This window comes from Dama dama, chromosome 31, assembly GCF_033118175.1.
Source record: "Dama dama isolate Ldn47 chromosome 31, ASM3311817v1, whole genome shotgun sequence".
Classification (NCBI taxonomy): Eukaryota; Metazoa; Chordata; class Mammalia; order Artiodactyla; family Cervidae; genus Dama; species Dama dama.
Genome location: NC_083711.1, coordinates 59357316 through 59379085, shown reverse-complemented (window position 1 = coordinate 59379085; position 21770 = coordinate 59357316). Strand labels below are relative to the sequence as shown.

Genomic DNA, 21770 nt, shown 5'->3' with positions numbered 1-21770 from the left:
TTTGTTTTCATATATTGAAGTTATAACATTATAACAGTAACTACATTTACATGGCCAGAATAAGATACTGACTTGGAAGCTAGCCAACTAAAAATAACCGCCCCCCCCACCTTTAAAAATTCTATTGCTTATGTTCCTTAAACCTCTAATTTCAGATAAAATTTGTAACCTTACCTTGAGTTCACATTGACTGTATTTCACTAATTCCCTTACGTCCCTGACCATATTACTCAGTAGTGTTCAGTCTGATCCCCTAGACAGAGCCAGGGTTAAAGTAAGGGAAGTGAGGCCCTCATCTCAGGCACAAAATCTAAGAGGATGCCAAAAGATTCAATAATCAAGATAAATATTTTAATACAATATTTTAAAATCAAAATTAATGCAAAAAATCAATGGTGAAAATACAAAATTTTTAAAGATCAATATTACTGATAGTTCCTTTTGCCTCAGGCTCCAATATGGATCAGTAAGGCAATGCCTCTAGAATGAAAGACCAATATTTTAAAGACAGTGAAGAGAGGCCATACAAAGTCAATTTAAAAAGTAAGCCAGGACATTTAAATACAATTAGCAGCGTTAAAAAAGAAAATAGAAAAGTACAAATTGTGCCTTGCTTGAGGGTACCTACCTGAGGGGTCAGTGGAGTCTGTGTTGGTCTTAAAGGAAGATATTTTCTGAAATGTTTCAATACATGGGATGGGAACTTGGCCTAAATGACACAATAACAAGATATGTGTTAACAGAAGCCCTGAACTAAATCAGTGATTTTTTTGACATTTGGGAGAACATTGTGAAAGATGAAATGAGTTCAGAAGTCAGAAGCTTAAAAATACAGATTACAGGCTTTGAGAGCATGTCACTAAAATTTCATGTCAATTATAATGGAAGCCAGTTTATTAGCAGCTAGGTAGCATTATTTGGGCCACCACTGTAGGAAGAATTAAACATGTTATGCATGTATTTATATCTATGGGGAGTGATTCTGAAGGCTCCCTTCATTCTTGCTCTAACTGAAACCTGGATCTCCCCTGAAGACATGATTTCCCTTGTGTTCCTTAAAGGTTATAGTGTCTTTCTCTCCTGCATCCCTGGTGCTACAAGCCTAGAGTGGAGGTGGGTGATCTTTCTGTACCTCAGTCATTTCTATTCTATTTTCCTTCTTCTTCCCCAGAAGCAGCCAATTTTGAAGCTGCTTATACCACCAGCTTATACCATCAGCTTATACCACCTGTCACCCTGTTGGTTGTAGAACCCAGAATCTAGAACCCAGAATCACACTCTCCATTTTGTGACGATTTTGGCCCCCTCTCACTGTGACATTCCAACATCACAACTCACCATTCTTAGTGATGTCAGTCAATATTCATTCAGCTAATGCTTCTATTCCCTCACCTTTCAATTCCAGGACTTCTCCTCTTGCAATCATATTTACCACTCTGCTTCAGCCACCCACTTTATGCTCATGCCAATAATCACTTCATAATTTCACGTTCAACAATTATAATATTTAAAATACAATATGAACCAGCTCCTACTCTGCAAGAGAGTAGAAATCTAAGATAATAATAGTAAATCGTATTAAATGCTACAGAGGTCTACACTGTCTCCCGTCTTTTCAGTTTACCCCCCTAGGACTCCAATTCTAACAATTACATAGTCACACTGAGAAGACAATGCATTGATCCTATGCTATTTTCTGACCATCATCCACCTCACTCCCTCCTTATCCAGATCATTTCTTGTGTTTAAAAATCATCTAATAACTTCTCATCTCATTTGGCTACAAACCAAGGTTGTTTTCATGGCAAACAGGGGCTCTATTTGTCCCCTTGTTACTACGGTAATTCATTTCTGCCACTCTCACCCTCGCCCACTCGCCTCTACCCACACTTGGCTATTCCTCATACATGCCAAAGAGGGTCCCTGTTTGACTTGCGTCCTTGGGCTTCTGCTCTTGAAATGTGCTTCTTTACATATTAGCATAAGTGGATGCCTTACTTCTTTCATGCTTCTATTCATACATCACCTTTTTAGGAAGAAATTCCCAAATAAGAGGTATTTCCTTGTCAACTTGTATAATCCTCTATTCCTGGCAAATTGATGTTCCTAAAATGTCCAGGCCATAAGGTCTTCTCACTCCTCTAGGCTAGGGGCTATGCAACATTAAGATATAAAAATGACACATATGCTTAGATTCATAATATCAAAATCTATGAGGGTGAAGCTTGTGATGTCTGATTTTAAAAAACTCTTCCTAGATAATACTTAAATACAGACAGTGTTGCAACCCTTTGCTCCTATAAAAGATCTAGATTTGTTGGGACAACTCATGATCACCAAATAAAGAAAAGGTTCTTTTAAAAAATTCAGAAGCTTTTTTACTGCGTGCCTGACTGATTGCACACATGCACACACATGTGTACATGTGCAGGTCTATTAGATGGTTTTGGAGCTTGGTTTTCGGCTCATTTATGCTCTGAATATAATGGGCACTGGTTCCTTGGAGAATCTGGTTTCATCCTCATCCAATTTCTCCCATTAATTTCTACTACATATGAAAGAGTCTTAATAACTCCTCAGCATTTGTTACTTAACTGATTTCATTACATTTTGTGCTAATTAATGAGACTGAGTTTTTTTCCCCCTCAATGTATCATAATGACATTTTCTCTGGTAATAGCTAGGTATTTGTTTTTCAGGGACAGAGTCTGGCAGCATATGGGTAAAACCAAGCTCTTTTTCCTCTCATGAAATAATATTCATGTGCCCTTTTAAGCTTTTCAATTTATTTTGCTATACATATAATGTCAAATTAAAGACAGGAAATACACAGAGAGATAACGAGAAGTAAGTTTTAAATAGCTATGCTCCCAACACCCAAAATGACAAATAATGATGTCTGAGTGTGCTTTTTCAAACTGTTTTGCCTGCAACTGTTGAGAACATGAGTTTGGGAATGATGCCGTTTTCCTAGGCTCTGGAGTACTTCAGTAAGCACAGACTCAGAGATCACAGAGTCTACAAAGGGCATTCACGTGAATAAAAGATTCATTCACATTCTCTAAGTGCAAGCTAGACTTTGGGCAAAGGCTTAATTCTATCACTATGTAAATCAGACTAAGAGTTCAGTATTTCCTTTTAAAATAAACAATTTTAGCTCTTCCTAATGATACAAGGACTAGCTACTTGAACCATAGTATTTTCTAGCTACTTGAACCATAGTACCTGAATGAGTTTTGTCAAATAGCATAGCTACAACCTAACATGTCTTTCAAAGTCAACCCCAAAAAGAGACACTAATTTATATTCAGTGCAAACTGGTTAAAATTGCTTTAGAAGTATTTGTTTACTTATCTTAGCGTTCCTTTCTCCCCAGTTAAATTATGCACTCCTTGAGTGTTGGTGAATGTCTTATTCATCTTTATTTTCTTCATGACGCCTAGCACAATGCCTCACATAGATAAGCCTTGCATTGACTATGTTAGCTCAGTTAACTATCTCAACTATATTTAATTTTTTTCTAAAAATGCAGATTCTGGAATTGTCTATCATTTGTTGCTTTTATTATGGTGTTTACTTTCACTGGACTTCTAATTCCTGCACATACATATTTATATATATCATTTTCTGATATATATTATTCATTAAATATCTACTTAACACTTATTATGTTCAGGTAAGAAAGCCATTTGAATTTTTCTATTTATGTGATATTGACTAAGCCTGAAGATATTCTTTAAATGACAGAAATGTTTCATTCTGGAATGAAGAATTCACTCAAATTTCCCAAGGAATCATGAGCAAATTAAGACTTAGTGTTTTCAGTTTTTAACTGCATTTCAAAACAATGCAAGCATGTTGTAAAGTTTTTGAAAAAAAGAAAAAAACTCTCATAATCTTTACTACCTAGAGGCGAACACTACTATTTCACATATTTCCTCCAGAGTTTTGTATTGTTTTTTATTCTATGAGGTTTCATGAAGTTAGACACCTATTATAAATTAAAATGTTAACTTGTTTTATTTGTTTAATATTTTATGACAGATAATTTGTATTAATAAAGTATAGTTGGAAATAGCTTTTTAAAAATCAGAGTGGGACAAATTGGGAGACCAGGATTGACATATACACACTGCTTGCAATGAAGAAGGCCCAGGTTTGATCCCTGGATAAAGAAATGGCAACCAACGCCAGTATTCTTGCCTGGGAAACCCCATAGACAGAGGAGTCTGGTGGGCTGCAGTCCTGGGGTCACAAGAGCGGGACATGACTTAGCGACTAAACTACCGCCCCAGATGTAAAATAGGCACGTGACAAAGACCTGCTGAAGAGCCCAGGGGACTGTGCTCAGAACCATGTAGCGGCCTGTACGGGAGAGAATCAGAAAGAGGGCGATATTTGTATGTGTATAACTGATTCACTTCGCTGAATACCTAAAGCTAACACAGCATTGTAAATCAACTATACTCCAATAAAAAAAAGAACAATAGCCTTTCTTCCCTCTTAAATGACTATTCACTATTATTTCATATCATTTATCTGCTCTGTCCAGTGATCTTGCGCTTCTGGTATTCTGCTGTGTTGCTACTTTTCACTAAGATAAAGTGTTGAAGACCAAGCTACCATTTTTCTAGCTTTGATTCATAAAAGATGAAAGTAAAATTATCTCATGTCTAAATAAATAAATAAGAATGAAAATCATAAGGAAGTCCTCCTTGTAAATGTCATGTTAGCCTAAATAAGTTTTGTGGCCTCTTTTCCAATGTTAAAAGGCTTTCAGAAAGCAGTCTGCTTATGTAACTGAAAAGGAGATAATATAGAAGAGGAAAACCACTATAACAATTCTATTAGCCAAATTGTTAGCATTCTAGGAAACTTATGTTGGACTCATCACTAAGCTGGGCTTCCCTGGTTGCTCAGTGGTAAAGAATCTGCCTGTCAATGCAGGAGATGTAGGCTTGATCCCTCGGTTAGGAAGATCCCCTGGAGAAGGAAATGGCAACACACTCCAGTCTCGCCTGGAGAATTCCATGGACAGAGGAGCCTAGCTGGCTATAGTCCATGGGGCTGCAAAAGAGTCCAACATGACTTAGGGACTAAATAACAACATTAAGTCAGCCAGTGCCAAGTAAATGGAGATTCGTCCCAAATTATCAGATACAATTAGTGTAAAATATAAGAATTATCTGTGACTGAAAGAAGAAATGGAAATGAATTAACTGATACTGTGTAAATTCAGTATGATTAAAATCTACAAAGAAAAAGAGAGAGCATTGTTTTCTCTCCCATTTATTAAATTTGTTTTTATTTGTTTCTGGGATCCAGAGTAGAGTAGATCTATAGAAGTTTCTAGCACTTTCTTTTCTACCTGAAGAAGCACCACTTAAGGGTGATGTGGAACTATTCTACTGCTTAGCTAACAGAAAGAAAGAAAGAATAATCCCATTCCCTTGGCATGTTTCTGCATGGGATGCCCTCCTGCCTTCCTTTGCTGCAATGCCAAAGGTGTGTCAAAGATGCCTCATTCTTCTGAGAGTTGGCAATTTCACAGGGAATAGATTGGAGTAGTATAGCATGAGATGGAAAGAAATTTCTATGACAAAAATAACTTTTAAAAATCTGTTTTGCCTTTTAGACTTCTGGTCTTTCTGTTACTGAGCCCTCTTTTGTCTCGACTTGGTCATGGTTTCAGCTGGCGCTGGGCATTCATAATGGCCTGGAGTGAAATGAAAGGGACTCCTAATATAAACTTGGCTCTTCTGCTTGCCTACTTTGAAAACTCTCTTGGATCTGAGAGGGAGAAATCTCAAGTAAAGAAAGATGTAGTTTTTCTATTTGAATGTTTTATGAAAACTGTTTCTGTGTACTAAAATATGCTTTTGTAGTAGATTGCTCAACCCCACTTGGACTGTGGGATTGATTTAGCTATGATGGGGAAACTTGGGAGGGGAAAAGCAGCTGGCAACTTTCCTCTTCCTCATTCCAGCTTAGATATCTTTAAACTCCTTCATCACACTCCTAAAAAATAGGGTTATTGTGAAAGTTAAGGGAATTAAAATTTATAAATCATTTAAAATAGTACCTGATACAGAGTATGTACTCAACAAATGAGTACATTAAATTAAAAAATTCTTTTTTAATTTACTCCTAATACCTACTTAAAAGCAGAAACCTATTTATGAATGGTTGTATTGCCTTCTGTAACTTTATGAAACCACATTTAGTAGTGCTAGAAACCAAAACATTTTAATTATGAAGGGAAGTTATCTCCTAAGATAGAACCCCCAAATTCTGCCCAATAGAACATAAAGTGTATGACTATCCCTCTACCACATCTCAAAATAAGATAATTTCAAGGAACTCTTTAAGAAATATTCTATGTAGACATCACAACACATCTAACACTTTCATTGTGAGTTTTTTCTTAACATAACTTCTAAGAGTAAAGGGAACCATGTCAAGGTTATTATTATGTATCTAAGTAAATAATAATCAAGATTTTTAAAAAACTAAATATTCAAAGACTGCTTTAAAAACCAAAGTATCTAATATTACCAACCTCCTCTTTCTTTTCAGTCTTCCCTAGTGGCTCAGATGGTAAAGAGTCCATCCCCTAGAGAAGGGAATGGCAACCCACTCCAGTATTCTTGCCTGGAAAATCCCATGGACAGATGAGCCTGGCGGGCCCCAATTCATGGGATCACAAAGAGTCGGACACCACTGTGCAACCAATACATTCACACCCCTCTTTCTTTTTAACTAATTTCCACTTTGTCTGGATAATCAAAATCAGTGTCATCATCATACGTCCTGACCAGTGTAATGATGAACATTGCACTTGGATCTGGGTTCTGAAAATTTTAATTGCTATTTATTGTGTGGTCATCCACAAGTTATTTAATTCCGACCCCCACCCCCTGCCTCTGTGTGTCTGTTCCCTCATTCCAAAGCAGTCCGCAATAATACCAATGGTTTGCTAGTAGGTATTTAACAGGGAGTGTTGGAAAGGGGGAGTGTTTGCCAAATTTCTGTTCCATAATCATTGGCACCAACAAAACATAAGTCAGCCTATAAACTTCCTGAAAATGTAATAATCAGCATTCACAAACTGGTAAGAGCCAAGTCTATCTGGCTATCTTACTCTCTCTACTGTCTCAAAGAGTTATTATGAGAAATTAAAAATATACATAAGAAGCTTAACACATTGTTTAGTATCTAGTAAATGTACAGTAAATCTGAGTTCTGATAACAATGACGATAATGTCATGTCTACATCTTTTGAAATAAAACTTTGGTCAATCAAATCATTTTGAGGGATGTTTCAGTAGTGTTAACTAGTTGAGAAGAAATTAGCAGTCCTTCTTTAATTCAATTTGGTGACTCCTACAGCTAATTTATTAATACTCAAAAAGAGGCACTACAATGAAAGCTTAAATTATTAACTTAATCCTGTCTCTACTACTCACAAGTTCAGTGACTGAATTGAATATGTTCCAAACAAGTGTATAGAATATATGAAGCAAAAATGGAGAGCTAAGAGGAGAAATAGACAAACTACAGTTGGAGACTTTAACACTCCTTTCCATAATTTGTTTAATGAAGTATTTTTTTTTTTTTTTTTTGTTTAGTCACTAAGTGGTTTCTGACTCTTTTGCAACTCCATGGGCTGTAGCCCACCAAATTCCTCTGTCCATGGGATTTCCCAGGCAAGAATACTGAAGTGGGTTGCCATTTCCCTCTCTAACGGATCTTCCCAACCTAATTCCACATCTCCTACATTGGCAGGCAAAGTCTTTACCACTGAGCCATGAGGGAAGCTAGAACTACTAAAAAAATTAGCAAGGATATGGAAGAACTAAACAACACCATCAACCAACAGGATCTAATTGACATTTATAGAATCATATCAACTGATGAAGAAAAATCACTTAGCAAATAAAAACCAATATCCATTTATGATAAACCTCTCAAAAAGTAGAAATAAGAGGGAATTTCCTAAAGTAGATAAAGAACATCTACAAAAAAAATCTGCAAGTAGCATTATAATTAATAGTGAAAGATGCTTTCTCCTTATAACTGGGAACAATCCAAGAATGTCTCAATTAATTTATGAACAGTCAAGAGTCCCGACCCTCATCCTTTTTACTAAGCATCATGATGAAAATTCTAGCTTGCTCCATAAGACAAAAAAGGAGAAAAAAAAACCAAGAATATTCAAAAGGAAGAGATAAAACTATTCCTACTGAAGATAGTATGATTATCTATATAGAAAATTCCAAGGGTCTTCAAAAAGAAGGGGGAAAAAAACCTTCCTAGAACTAATAAGTGAATTTAGTATGATCTCAAGATATAAGTATAAAATCAAGTGTATTTCTATATACTAGCAATTTATTCAAGGAATCAAAAATTAAAGACACAATACCATGTACAATCATTCAGTAATAAAAAGCAAAGGAACTAAAATAACAGAAACAATTTTGAAAGAGAAAAATAAGTGGTAAGAATCAGTATACCCAGTTTTAAGGTATGATTACAGCCACGGAGATTGTGTAGTATTGCCAGAGAGAGAGAGAAGCATGGAACAGGATAGAGAACTCAGATTCAAACAAATATCACCAACAGTTTTTGATAAATATGCAAAAGTAATTAAATAGATGATGTCTTAAAAATGATGCTGAAGAATGGGACATTCATGTACAAAAAAAAGAGAGAGAGAGAGAAGAACCTTGACCTAAGCCTCACTTCTTCTATAAAAATTAGTTCAAAGTGGATCACAGATTTAATATAAAATGTAAAACCAGAAAACTTTTTTTAAGCTTGGGGTAAAACCTTTAGGACCTATCATAACACAAAGATACCAAGAGCATAATCCAGAAAAGAAAAAAATAAAAGAAGAAATTACACTTCTTCAAAATTGAAAACTTTTAACAGTACAAACAGTACAAACAGTACACAGAATACAGAAAGAGACATTTCACTGAAAGGGATATACAGATGACAAATAAGAATAAAAAAGGTGGTCAATGTCATTAGCCACTGGAGACATGCGAACTGAGAAAACAGAAAGATATCATCTATCAGAAAGCCTAAAATAAAATATGGTGATGACACCAAATGTTGGTAAGGATGCAGAGAAACTGCCCACTCCCAGATGCTAGTAGGAGTATCACATAGTACAGTCACTCCGGGAAAGAACTTGGCAAGCAACACAGCATTCTAAAGCAATTACCCTCCAATCAAAAATAAATGATAGAATTTGGCAGTTACACATGCAACTACTATACAGCAATTGTTCTCCTGGGGATTTAGCCTGGAGATCTATGTCTAACACACCTGTATGTGAATTTTTATAGTAGCTGTATTTATAATAACCAGACATCTGGAAACAATTCAGATGTCCTTCAATAGGTTTGTACAACTGCACCTTGGAATGCTACTCAGCAGTAAAAAGGAACAAACTATTAATAAAAGCAACAACTTTGATAAATCTCCAGAGAATTATTCAAAACAGAATACATACTTCATGATTTGAATTGTATAACATTCTTATGAAAATGTAGAAATTGAGAACAGATGAGCAGTTGCCAGACAAAGATATAGAAATTGAGAACAGGTTAGTGATTAGAATAGGAACTAAAGAGCCCCTTGATGAAAGTGAAAGAGGAGAGTGAAAAAGTTGGCTTAAAATTCAACATTCAAAAAACCAAGATCATGGCATCCGTTTCCACCACTTCATGGCATATAGATGGGGAAACAATGAAAACTGTGACAGACTTTATTTTATTGGACTCCAAAATTACTGCAGATGGTGACTGCAGCCATGAAATTAAAAGACGATTGCTCCTTGGAAGAAAAGCTATGACCTACCTAGACAGCATATTAAAAAGCAGAGACATTACTTTGCCAACAAAGGTCCATCTAGTCAAAGCTATGGTTTTTCCAGTGGTCATGTATGGATGTGAGAGTTGGACTATAAAGAAAGCTGAGCACCAAAGAATTGATGCTTTTGAATTGTGGGGTTGGAGAAGACTCTTGAGAGTCCCCTGGACTTTAAGGAGATCAAACCAGTCAATCCAAAAGAAAATCAGTCCTGAATATTCATTGGAAGGACTGATGCTGAAGCTGAAGCGCCAATACTTTGGCTACTTGATGTGAAGAACTGACTCATTGGAAAAGCCCCTGATGCCGAGAAAGATTGAAGGAAGGAGGAGAAGGGGACGACAGAGGATGAGATGATTGGATGGCATCACCAATTCGATGGACATGAGTTTGAGTAAGCTCCAGGAGTTCATGGACAGGGAAGCCTGGCATGCTGCAGTCCATGGGTTGCAAAAAGTCGGATGTGACTGAACTGAACGAATTAGTGGTTGCCAGGAATAAAGAAATGAGGGCAGGAGGGAAATAAAAGTGACTATAAAAGGCAACATGAGGAATACTTATGGTAAAGGAACAGTTCTGTATCTTGACTGTGTCATTGTCAATATCCTGATTGTGATACCTTTGGGGGCAACTGGCTAAATATTACACAGGACCTATTTCTTAAGACTGTATGTGAATCTACAACTATCTTAAAATGTTAAACATTAAAAAAGAACAAAAGAGGGAGAAAGAAAGAGGAAACAAATTATTGATATCAGTAATGAAAAAGACCATGACTATAAATTATACAGCAATTAAAGGAGTAATAAATAAAAACTATGCATAACTTTTGTCCAAACAATTGAACACCTAAGGTGAAAGTGGTTAAATTCCTCAAAAAACACAATGTACCTAAACTGACACAAAAGAAAATGTAAACTCTGAATAGTCCTCTATGTGTTAAAGAAATTATATATATAAATTAAAACTTTCTCATAAGCTAGAAGCCAAAACGGCTTGACTGGTGAATTCTTCCAAACATTTAATGAATAAATGATAACAATTCTAAACAAACTCTCTCATAAAATAGAGAATGATGAAACACTTTCTTATTTTATGTGGCCAGCCCAGTGTGATACTAAATACCAACAACGATAATTACAAACAAAAAACTGATTAAACCACTGAATAAACATGATGCAAAAATTTTTAAAAAATATATAGCCAATTAATTTTAAATATATAAGAAGTATAAGACATTATGGTTAAGTATTCATTCAAAAATATGTCCATAATTTTAGTTTAACATTCAAAAAAGTGTTTGTAAAATCTAAAAAAACTGAACTCATAGAATGAAAGAACATATTAGTGATTTCCATAGATGATAAGTGGAGATAGAGGAAATGGATAAAGGCAGTCTAAAGGTACAAACTTCCAGTTATAAGATAAATAAAAGCAAAATCTTTTATTTTTTACTTCACACCATTTGTAAAACTGATTGGAGATGGATCATAGTCTTAAATAAAATGAAAAACTCTAAAACTTCTGGAAGAAAACAAGAGAATACCTTTGCAGCCTTGGAATAGACAAAAGGTTTTAAAACCAAAAACAGTAATAATTGGAGTTCTCAACTTTAAAAATGTTTGCTTATCAAAAGATAACTTTTGAAATGGATAAGGAAGGTGGTCACAAACTGAGAGGAAGTATTCATAATACATATATCATATATCTGATATGCACATTTTCTGTAGTTTTTTTAGATTCCACATACAAGTGATATCATATGATATTTGTCTTTGTTTGATTTATTTCACTTAGTATGTTAATCTCTAGGTCTACCCATGTTAATGCACATGGTGTTATTTCATTCATTCTTATGGCTGAGTAATATTCCACCATATGTATGTACCCCATTTTCTTTATCCATTTATCTGCCAATGGGCATTTAGGTTGGTTCCATATCTTGGCTGTCATACATAGTGCTGCAGTGAACACTGGGGCACAAGTATTTTTGAATTTGAGTTTTCTCCAGATATATATCCAGGAATGGGATTGCAGAATCATATGGTAGCTCAGTTTTCAGCTTTTTAAGAAATCTCCATACTGTTCTCCATTGTGGACTCATCAATCTATTGATATATTCCCACCAACCATGTAGGAGAATTCCTGTTTCTCCACACTCTTTCCAGCATTTATTATTCATAGACTTTTTAACTATGATATTCTGACTGGTGTGAGGTGATATGTCACTGTGGTTTCAATTTGCATTTCTCTAATAACTGGCAAGATTGAATTTCTGTTCATGTGTCTGTTGTCCATCTATATGACAACGTACTTCTCTCCAGAATATAATTTTCAAAATGTCTACAATTTTGTAACAAAAAAGCAACCCAATTTTTAAAACAGGCAAAAGAGTTGAACAAGTGTTTCAAAAGGAAATGTATATACCACTAAGCATATTAAAATGCTCAACATCATTACTCTAGGGAAATGCAAATTAAAACTACATTGAGAAACATAATATTCAGTTTAAATGAAGATTTTAGAATTGGCATATCCCATCTATAGAAATAGAAACAGTAGTTGTCTCTTGTCTGGTGAGGATTGATTGGAGCAGCACTGGGGAAATTTAGAGGATATGAGAATATCATACATCTTGAAAGGATTGAGGGTAATATGGATGTATGCACTGTCAAAACTTATCAGATGCACAAGTACATTTCACTCTGTGTAGATCACACCTTGGTTTTCCTAATGACCAGTGCAGGGGTGGCCCCCTTGAGGAATTAAATTAGAATATTCAGTGAGAGCGTCCTATGCACCAGTATTTAGAATTTCTCAAGTGATCCGAGTATGCAGCCGTGAAAGCCTCTGGTGTGTGTCACATTCTGTCTCTAATTTCGATCTGTAGCCAAAGAATAGAGGACTGGCTAAGAGTTTAAAATAAATTCCTGAAGTTAGAATTCCATAAATCGATGGAAATATGTAATATCAGACTGAGAAGTGTTTCTTCATCTGTCTGTGGAGACAACTTGAGATATACGAGGAGGAAAAAAAAGTGACACCAAAGGAATCAACTGCTCCTCCCTTCTGGTAACGCTGGTAGAGAATCCACCTGCAACGTGGGAGCCCTGGGTTCGATCCCTGGGTTGGGAAGACCCCTCTGGAGAAAGGAAAGTTTGTCAACTCCAGCATTCTGGCCTGAAGAATTCCATGGATTGTATGGTCCGTGGAGTTGCAAAGAGTCAGACAGGACTGAGCAGCTTCACTTTCACCTTTTTTTCTGGTAATGACGGGATACCAGAGAGGCAAAGTATGTGGTAGAACAAACATACCAAGGCCGTGTGTTGTTTCTTCTAGGTGGAGAGAATTATTTAACACAGATGTGCTGGTAATGTTGAACAGAGAACTGTGTGGCTATGTACATAGAAGTGTAAGTGGTACACGAGAATTGATAAACTACAGGGCTATTCCCAGGACACAAGAAGCTCAGAAATCGAAATTAAGAACAAATTTTTTTCCTAATGTCTTTATAAGTATATAAATACTTGTCAAAGCAAGTCGTTATGTTTCCCAAATATTGACATAGTACAACTTAGCTTAATTTACACTGGTAAATATAGAGTATATTATATGAAATTATGATGAAAACTTACTTTGGTTTGTTTTTCTATTCCAGATATTATTTCATGGAGTGTCAGTATCCTTAATTACCTTGATTGTCAATAGATTTATTTTGCCAATGGCAGTTACTAAACTTGGTAAGCCCTGCTAATTCCTGAGTAAAGAGAAAAATATTCCAAATATACTAAAGACTTGCTAATAATGAAGAAGAAAGCTATATAAATACAAATCAAAAGTATCTAATTGAAAAGGAAATTGGATCTCAATATAAAGTCACATGAATCATTAAGGCCAATAAGTTCATTAAGCCAATAAGCAATAATCTTATAAATAAGATTACCTATTTACATTAGTCCAGTTTAAGTGAAATAATACAATGTCTATTTAATTATTCAACAAACTTTTTATTAAGAGCCTCTTATATGCAGACACTATTCTAGCTGATAGTGATGCATTATGAAGACAGGCAAGTCTGAATTGTCGAAGCTAAATTGGAGAGAGGAGAGACAGACTCTAAACAAGTCAAATAAGGTAATATCAGAGTGTCACTGGTGCACGACAGTGCTCAAACCACATGTGAAGAAAGTAGAAATACAACATGCAGTAGGTTCCTGAGGAGGTTAGAAACCAGGCGTGTTCAAGAAAAGAAGGTAAGGTGCTGGAACCTTTGAGAACTATGTCAATAGTGGAGGAAGTCCAGATGGGAGAGGTAGGGAAAGAGCTAGATCATGAAAGACCTTGAATTTTAAGATTTTATTCTAAGAGGTAAATGGATTTCTTGGTTGGTTTTAAGCAAGTAAGTGTAATTTTATGAATAAGGTCCTTAAAAAGACGACTCTGGATAGCTGACTGGGGCCTATGAAGAGAGCAGGAGCAGAAACACCAGCTTTAGGAGGCACCTGCTCTATGCAGTATGACTGCTTCCATCTCCTACTTTTTAACAACCGAAAAATTGAAATCTAAAGAGTTAAAAGTTCTTGTCTAAGATCACACAACTCAGTAATGGCAGTTAACAAACTAAAAATACATTCCTCTAATGTTTTTAATCCACTTTACTCTTAACTGCTCTAGCACCCTTTCTGTTTCATTCATATGGCATTTTCTTAACCAATCTTAAATTTCATCTTTATGGGTAATATTGAATCTTCATTCTCATGTTTGTAGCCATATCCTTTTTACCGTTTACTTTTTTCTTTTCTGGGCCTTGACATAGTAAAATGAGAAGAACAGATTAAAGAGGTAACATTTTGCAGAGTATCAGATCCTGTCCATGGGATCTCCCAGGCAAGAATAGTGGAATGGGTCACCATTTCTTTCTCCAGGGGATCTCCCCAGCCGAGGGGTCGAACCCACATCTTCTGCATTGCAAGCAGATTCTTTATCACTGAGCCACCAGGGAAGCCCATCAGATGTTCTACTTAGTAGCTAAATAAACCTAAAATTCTTATTGTAGAGCGTCTGTTTACTTGCACTGAGAAAAGTGAACATTTGCTCATGGAATATTATTGCTTTTTGAAGAAACTTTTATGTTGAAAAAAAAGGAAATCTGTGTTTGATAGTAAGAGTCCTTCAAACCTTTATGAGGTATATATATATATATATATATATACATATATATATTACCACTGATCCTTGATCAAAATGAATTTGAGCTATGTCAGTCCACTTATAAGTGGATGTGAATTTTTTTCATATGTACTTCAGTACAACACAAACCTCAGTTTATTGAAACTGAGGATGCAGAACCACAGATATAGAGGGACAACTGCAAAGCTATATGCAGATTTTCAACTGCATGGAGGGTTGACATCCCTGAATCCCATATTGTTCAAAGGTCAACTATATATATCTGGAGGTAAATAAATGTACATCAAATATATATATGATCTTACATATATATAGGAAATATATATAAGTGCATATATTTCTGTGTACATATATGTATATCTATACCTCCTACATATGTATCTCCTACAAGTTTATTTGTGTATATGTGCATATATTCTGTACATACTATCAAAATGATGTCCAATATTTATAAAATGTGTTCTTTTTATCAAAGGTCTTCGTGATGTCACATCAACAAAGTATAAATCACTGTATTATACATTTCAACACTTTCAAGAACTAACCAAATCTGTAGCCTCTGCACTCAAATTTGACAAAGATCTTGCTAATGCAGATTGGAACATAGTTGAGAAAGCAATTATACTTCAAAACCCGTATGCAGTAAGCACGTAATATTTTTTAAATATTACTTCTGTTTATTCCAAAACAAAATTTTGTTATTATTAACAGAAAATATCTTTTGCTTATTCCTTCAAAGTGGATATGATTCATCTTAAGTATAAATGTTATAAATATTAATTCACAATTCTTAGGGAATTTTATGATCACTGTGAGACAAAGTAGAAGTGACAACCCTTTTGGGTATATGAAAGTGAAAAATGAGTGTTAATTGCTCAGTCATGTCCAACTCTTTGCAACCACATAGACTGTAGCCTACCAGGCTCCTCTGTCCATGGGATTCTCCAGGCAAGAATATGGGAATAGGTAGCCATTCCCTTCTCCGTGGGATCTTCCCTACCCAAGGATCGAACCTGGGTCTCCTGGCAGGCAGATTCTTTACTGTCTGAGCTAGCAAGGAAGACCCCCCCCACCCCAACACACACTTTGAGTATATCACAAATGTCTATTGTTTTCCCAGTAGTCATGTATGGATGTGAGAGTTGGACTATAAAGAAAGCTGAGCACCAAAGAATTGATGCTTTTGAACTGTGGCATTGGAGAAGACTCTTGAGAGTCCCCTGGACTGTAAGGAGATCAAACCAGTCAATCCTAAAGGAAATCAGTCCTGAATATTCATTAGAAGGAATGATGCTGAAGCTGAAGCTCCAATACTTTGGCCACATGATGTGAAGAACTGACTCATTTGAAAAGCCCCTGATGCTGGGAAAGATTGAAGACAGGAGGAGAAGAGTCAGACAGAGGATGAGATGGCTGGATGGCATCACTAACTCAATGGACATGAGTTTGAGCAAGCTCTGGGTGTTGGTAATGGACAGGGAAGCCTGGCGTGCTGCAGTCCATGGGGTTGCAAAGAGTCAGACATGGCTGAGTGACTGAACTGAACTGAACTGGATATTGTAAATTCAAAAGAAAGAATAGTGTATGAGAGCTACTTTTAAAAGATAGTATAAAAAGAAGAGAGTAAGCTTTAGAAAACAGGTGTTTTTTTTTGCTAGACTGAGGATGGACAGCATATTCAGTATTTATTTAGGCTATTATATATTGAAGTACTTGTTAAGCCTTGGTTTATGGTTACTGTTACTTTTTATCATAAAACAGAATTAAAAGCTAGTATCATAAGATTAGATATAGTGAAATATCACCTCCTGCTTCTGAGACATACTTCAGAATCTCCATGGTCAGACTTCTTATTCATATATGAGAACATAATTCATCAGCAGTCATGACTGCTGGAGAAATAATAAAAGTTGTCCTATGATCTGCTCATTGTTTTTTCTGGTTTGTCATTGCCTATCATGTCCAATTTTCATTGCAGTGTTTTTCTGCATCACACAATATAAGGGGACAACTGCTAAGAGTGTAGACATAATTAGTTGCTGTGAGATAGGATTTGCAAAACTCCATTTTATATCCTGCAAGAGGTGCTTGAGGCTTCAGATGGAGGCCCAGAATCAAGTCCTATGTTTGCAGGAATATTGATAGGATTTCTGGTTAAGAAAAGTACCAAGTCAAATCTAAGGATTTTTTCATAGTAGTTCTCAATATCTAACTCTGGCCTTTTGCTAACCTGGCTGCATTTGAACCACCTGGAAAGCTTATTCAAAATATGGAATCCCTGCTGGTTCAGCAATAATGAATCTGCCTGCAATGCAGGAGACCACCTGCCAATGCAGGAGACTCCAGTTCAACCCCTGGGTCAGGAAGATCCCTTGGAGAAGGGAATGGCAGCCTACTCCAGTGTTCTTGCCTGGGAAATCCCATGGACAGATGAGTCTGGAGGGCTACAATCCATGGGGTCGCAAAGAGTCAGATATGACTGTAGCGACAGAGCACACAGCCTTGATTTCCCAACCTCTATCCAGGAGGTTCTGATGCAGTTGGTCTGAGGAATATGCATTTTTAATCCATTTACCCAGCTAATTCTAATGCAAACTCAAAGTTAAGGTCAAACTCTGGTACTTGATCTGTTTCAGAAGGCAGATAAATAAACAACTACATTCTCTTCTTTATGATGCAGACATGAGAGATATTTTAGTATTACAGATAGAATGTTGGCCTTGGACTCAGAAAATCTGGGTTCATATCCTAGTTTTGTTACTTAATAAATAGCTTTGTGATCTTTTATAAAACTTGTATTTTATCTAAGCTTCAACTTTTCTCATCTACAAAATGGAGATATCCATATTCCCATCTCCTAACAGCCATGTTCACTTTTTATTCTACTGTGAGTGGTTAGTTTCAAGTGTTGTCATACTTTAGCTGTAGCAGAATCATGAAATGTGTTTATAAAATACAGGACAGTTTCTGATTCATCAGATCTGTGGCAGGCTTTGAGAATGTGCCTTTCTAGCAGTACCCAGGTGATGGTACAGTGCTGGGGTACCACACTTTCAGAACCAGTGGTTTAAGGTGTAATCAAAAATGCAGTAGTTTTTGTAAACTTTTACCAATGCCATTCAAAGGTAAAGATATGATGTAATTCTTTCCCCAACAAACTGGCAATTATTTTGCCTTCTAGATGACTGTGTAAGTGCAAAACTCATCTGAACATTTTAAAGTATCTAGCAGATTTTCTGTGAATTCTTAAACCAAACTGGTATGTGAATTGCTTGAGGTTTATGCTAAACAATACATTAATGTTCATGTACTATTTTTTGGTTTTGATCTGTATTTTATTTAGTTGGGCCAAGGAGAAACAAAAGAACATCAAAAAGTGAAATGTCTACACTGTAACAAGGAAATAGATGATAACCTTAACATTGAAGCAATGGAGTTGGCCAATAGACGTCTCTTGTCAACACAAATAGTTAGTATTTTATTATCTATTTTTTTTCCATTTATTTTTATTAGTTGGAGGCTAATTACTTTACAGTATTGTAGTGGTTTTTGTCATACATTGACATGAATCAGCCATGGATTTACATGTGTTCCCCATCCCGATTCCCCCCCCCCCCCCACCTCCCTCTCCACCCGATTCTTCTGGGTCTTCCCAGTGCACCAGGCCTGAGCACTTGTCTCATGCATCCACCCTGGGCTGGTGATCTGTTTCACCCTAGATAATATACATGTTTAGATGCTGTACCCATTTTTTAAAATTATTGGCCTGTTGTTTATATCACTTTCAAATTTTTTTCCATTCAGTAGATTTTTTTCATTTTGTCAATGGTTTGCTTTGCTGTGCAAAAGCTTTTAAGTTTAAATTAGGTCCCATTTGTTTATTTTTGTTTTTGCCTTTGAAGACAGAGCTCCCAAAATGTTGCTACAATTTATGTCAAAGAGTATTCTGCCTGTGTTTTCTTCTAGGAGTTCTGTGGTTTCCAGTCTTATATTTAGGCCTTTAATTTTGAGTTTGTTTTTGTATTTTATCTAGGGTGTGAGAAAATGTTCTCATCTCATCCTTCAACATAGAGCTGTCCAGATTCCCTAGCACCTCTTATTTAGAGACACTGTCTTTTCCCCAGTCTTGCTTCCTTTGTCATAGATTAATTGACCATAGGTGCATGGGTTTATTTCTGGGCTCTCTACCTGTTTCACTGGTTTACTTGTCTGTTTTTTTGTGCCAGTACTATACTAAAAAATTAAGTTATTAGCTAAAATTATACTGAAAAATTTCTCCCTTGTTTAATACATCTTGGTTATGCTCACCTGCACAGTTTAATAGATGGTTTACAAAGGTAAAGGGAAGTTCGGCATTGTCTTAGGAATCTGTTTCACTGCAAAAAGAAAAGGTAAAAAAAATCCACTCAAATTAGCTTAAGCAGAAGGTGTTTTATTTTGAGGAAAACATAGTATTCAGGAACCCTTAAAATCAATGTGGGAGACTCTATTTTGTGTCTTGCTTTCATTATTAATACAATATGTGGCTCAGAACTTATTCTTTTTTCTTTATTTTCCCCATCTGTAGAAGGAGAAACTAGCTATCCAAATGACCTCTTAAATTCCTCCTCCCATGATATCCTATATTTTCTATAATACATGCTTTCTGTATCTTTTTGATTTATTCCCTTTAATTTTTTCCCTATTTCTACTATTATATCCTCATTGATTTTGTGTTGTTAGGTCTTAATCCAAAAGTCTTATTTTCAAAGCGCAATGAATCGCTCTGTTCTATTCTCCAGATCTTCATCTCACCTTGTACATTTTTAGTCCTTCTTTGTACTAGATGTATTTTCATGTGTATCTTGGTTTGATTTGATTTCTGCAATCCCCATTCTAATATTCATTGCTCCCAACAGTATTAATTGGCTATTATAGTTTTCAGACCTTTGAGAGTTCTTTGTTTAAATCTCAGCCAGTTTAGGTTAATGGGAGCAATATCTCCTCCACTACTGTGCGTTTGAAGGGGGAGCATAGCGTGGCAAGACAGTGGCAAAGCAGAGAGCACGATGTGGTTGGAGGAAGGGAGGACAGGCTTTCAGTTCAGAAAGAACTGAGCTTCTAATGTGGTCTTGAGAAAACTACTTAACTCCTTGAGGATTTTCATCTTTCTCATCTATCAAATACAGATTTGAATACCTTCATCATAAAGCTGTTGCAAGAATTAAATAATTTTATGTAAAACAAAAATTATTATGTTAATCCAATAGTATATTAGGGAGCTCATAGATGGCAGTTATTTTTAGGAATCAGCCATTCTCTTAATTCTTACAAATAGGTACGAATGATCATTTAAGAATAAACATTTTTCTAGTATTGAACTGGTCAATTACTTGTGTTGCTAAGCTTTCTTGTTATTATGGACAACTAGTGTTTTGATCTTTCATCCTAAAATTTAGTTCTATCCCTTTCTAATATTCTCCAGAGCAAAACATGTTTCAATGTTCATAAATAATTGTGCAAACAGAATGTCTTCTATGGAACTGGGAATCTTTAGTCATATCATACATTCCAAATCAGGAAGTATATTCTCAACAGTGTTCAGCACACAGAAGCTGAGTGGGCTCTTAGTATATGGCCTGAATGAATGAATGAATGTGTTTTGCACCATAGCAGCAGGTCATCTCATGCTGGGAATAGATTGGAGACAAGAGAGTTCTGTTGTCAAAATATTTGGCTAAGTGAAGTTAAAGAAAGGCATAAACCAGGATCCCTTATTGTAAAATTTCTCAGAGGCTTTAAAATTCAAATATGTATTATGAACTTCTAAGGTGGGGGTAGTTTGCAGCAGTTCCCATGCTTATTTGGCCACAGAACTCCACTTATTTTGAAAACATAATTAACATCTACAAGAACCTAGTTTCTTGCATAATCTGTTTCACTTCACACAAAACTCAGATGTACCTTTTGCACTGACCTCATGGTCTAGACTCCACTGAAACAAATTTTTTTTAATAAAGATACTAAGTTATTTTTGGGTTTTAACTTCTCTCTCATGGGTTATTTTTCCATAAGTTGTCACTCTGATCCACATTATATAACGATTTGATTCAACATTCCTTTTAGGCGAGCTACCAGAGACAATACGGGAGTGAGACTCTGTCCCAGAGCGCAGTCCAGGTGCTGGTAGGGGCAGCAGGAAGCTTTGGAGAGAAGACGGTAGAGTAAGTACGATTTCAAGAGAAAGCTTTATCCTAAGCCACTGCACTTAGGAAATTGTGCGAGTGAGTTTCCGCTTTTGTCTGGTAACCTGAGATCATCCAGTATGAAGCATCTGAGCCACTGCCTGTTCTCCATTCCACCAGTAGGCCAAGTCATCTGCTTCCAGTTTCCCAGACCTGCTCCACTCATTCACACACCTCTGTGCATTTGAACAAGCTGCTCTTTCTGACTGATACCTTCTCTTTCTCCTTTTGCCCCCCTCCTAAAGCTAAGCTGTGGTAAACCACTCTTCTTTTAGACACCTAGCTGAAGTCAAAGACTTCCTTCAACCCTCCAGACACATCTTCCCAATGCACACCCTCTCTTGACATATTTATATTGATTTCTTTAGAAGTGAGCCTCCACAGCCAGCAGTGAGTTCCTGAGTCAGCGTATTAGCGAGTACCCTCAGATCATCCCCTGTGGAAGGATGAAGGATGCATGGTTGGGCAGAGGGAGGA

At 36.1% G+C, this 21770-nt stretch overlaps 1 protein-coding gene across 1 annotated transcript in view; it reads left to right on the top strand.

Moving 5' to 3' along the window:
* SLC9C1 (solute carrier family 9 member C1) overlaps positions 1–21770 on the top strand; it is a 111762-nt gene that overhangs the window by 34661 nt on the left and 55331 nt on the right. Inside the window, exons 9-13 of the mRNA XM_061134241.1 lie at positions 5636–5810; positions 13538–13619; positions 15545–15711; positions 18413–18538; positions 21175–21272. Of these exons, the coding sequence (XP_060990224.1) occupies positions 5636–5810; positions 13538–13619; positions 15545–15711; positions 18413–18538; positions 21175–21272 (648 nt within the window). The remainder of the gene's footprint in view (positions 1–5635; positions 5811–13537; positions 13620–15544; positions 15712–18412; positions 18539–21174; positions 21273–21770) is intronic.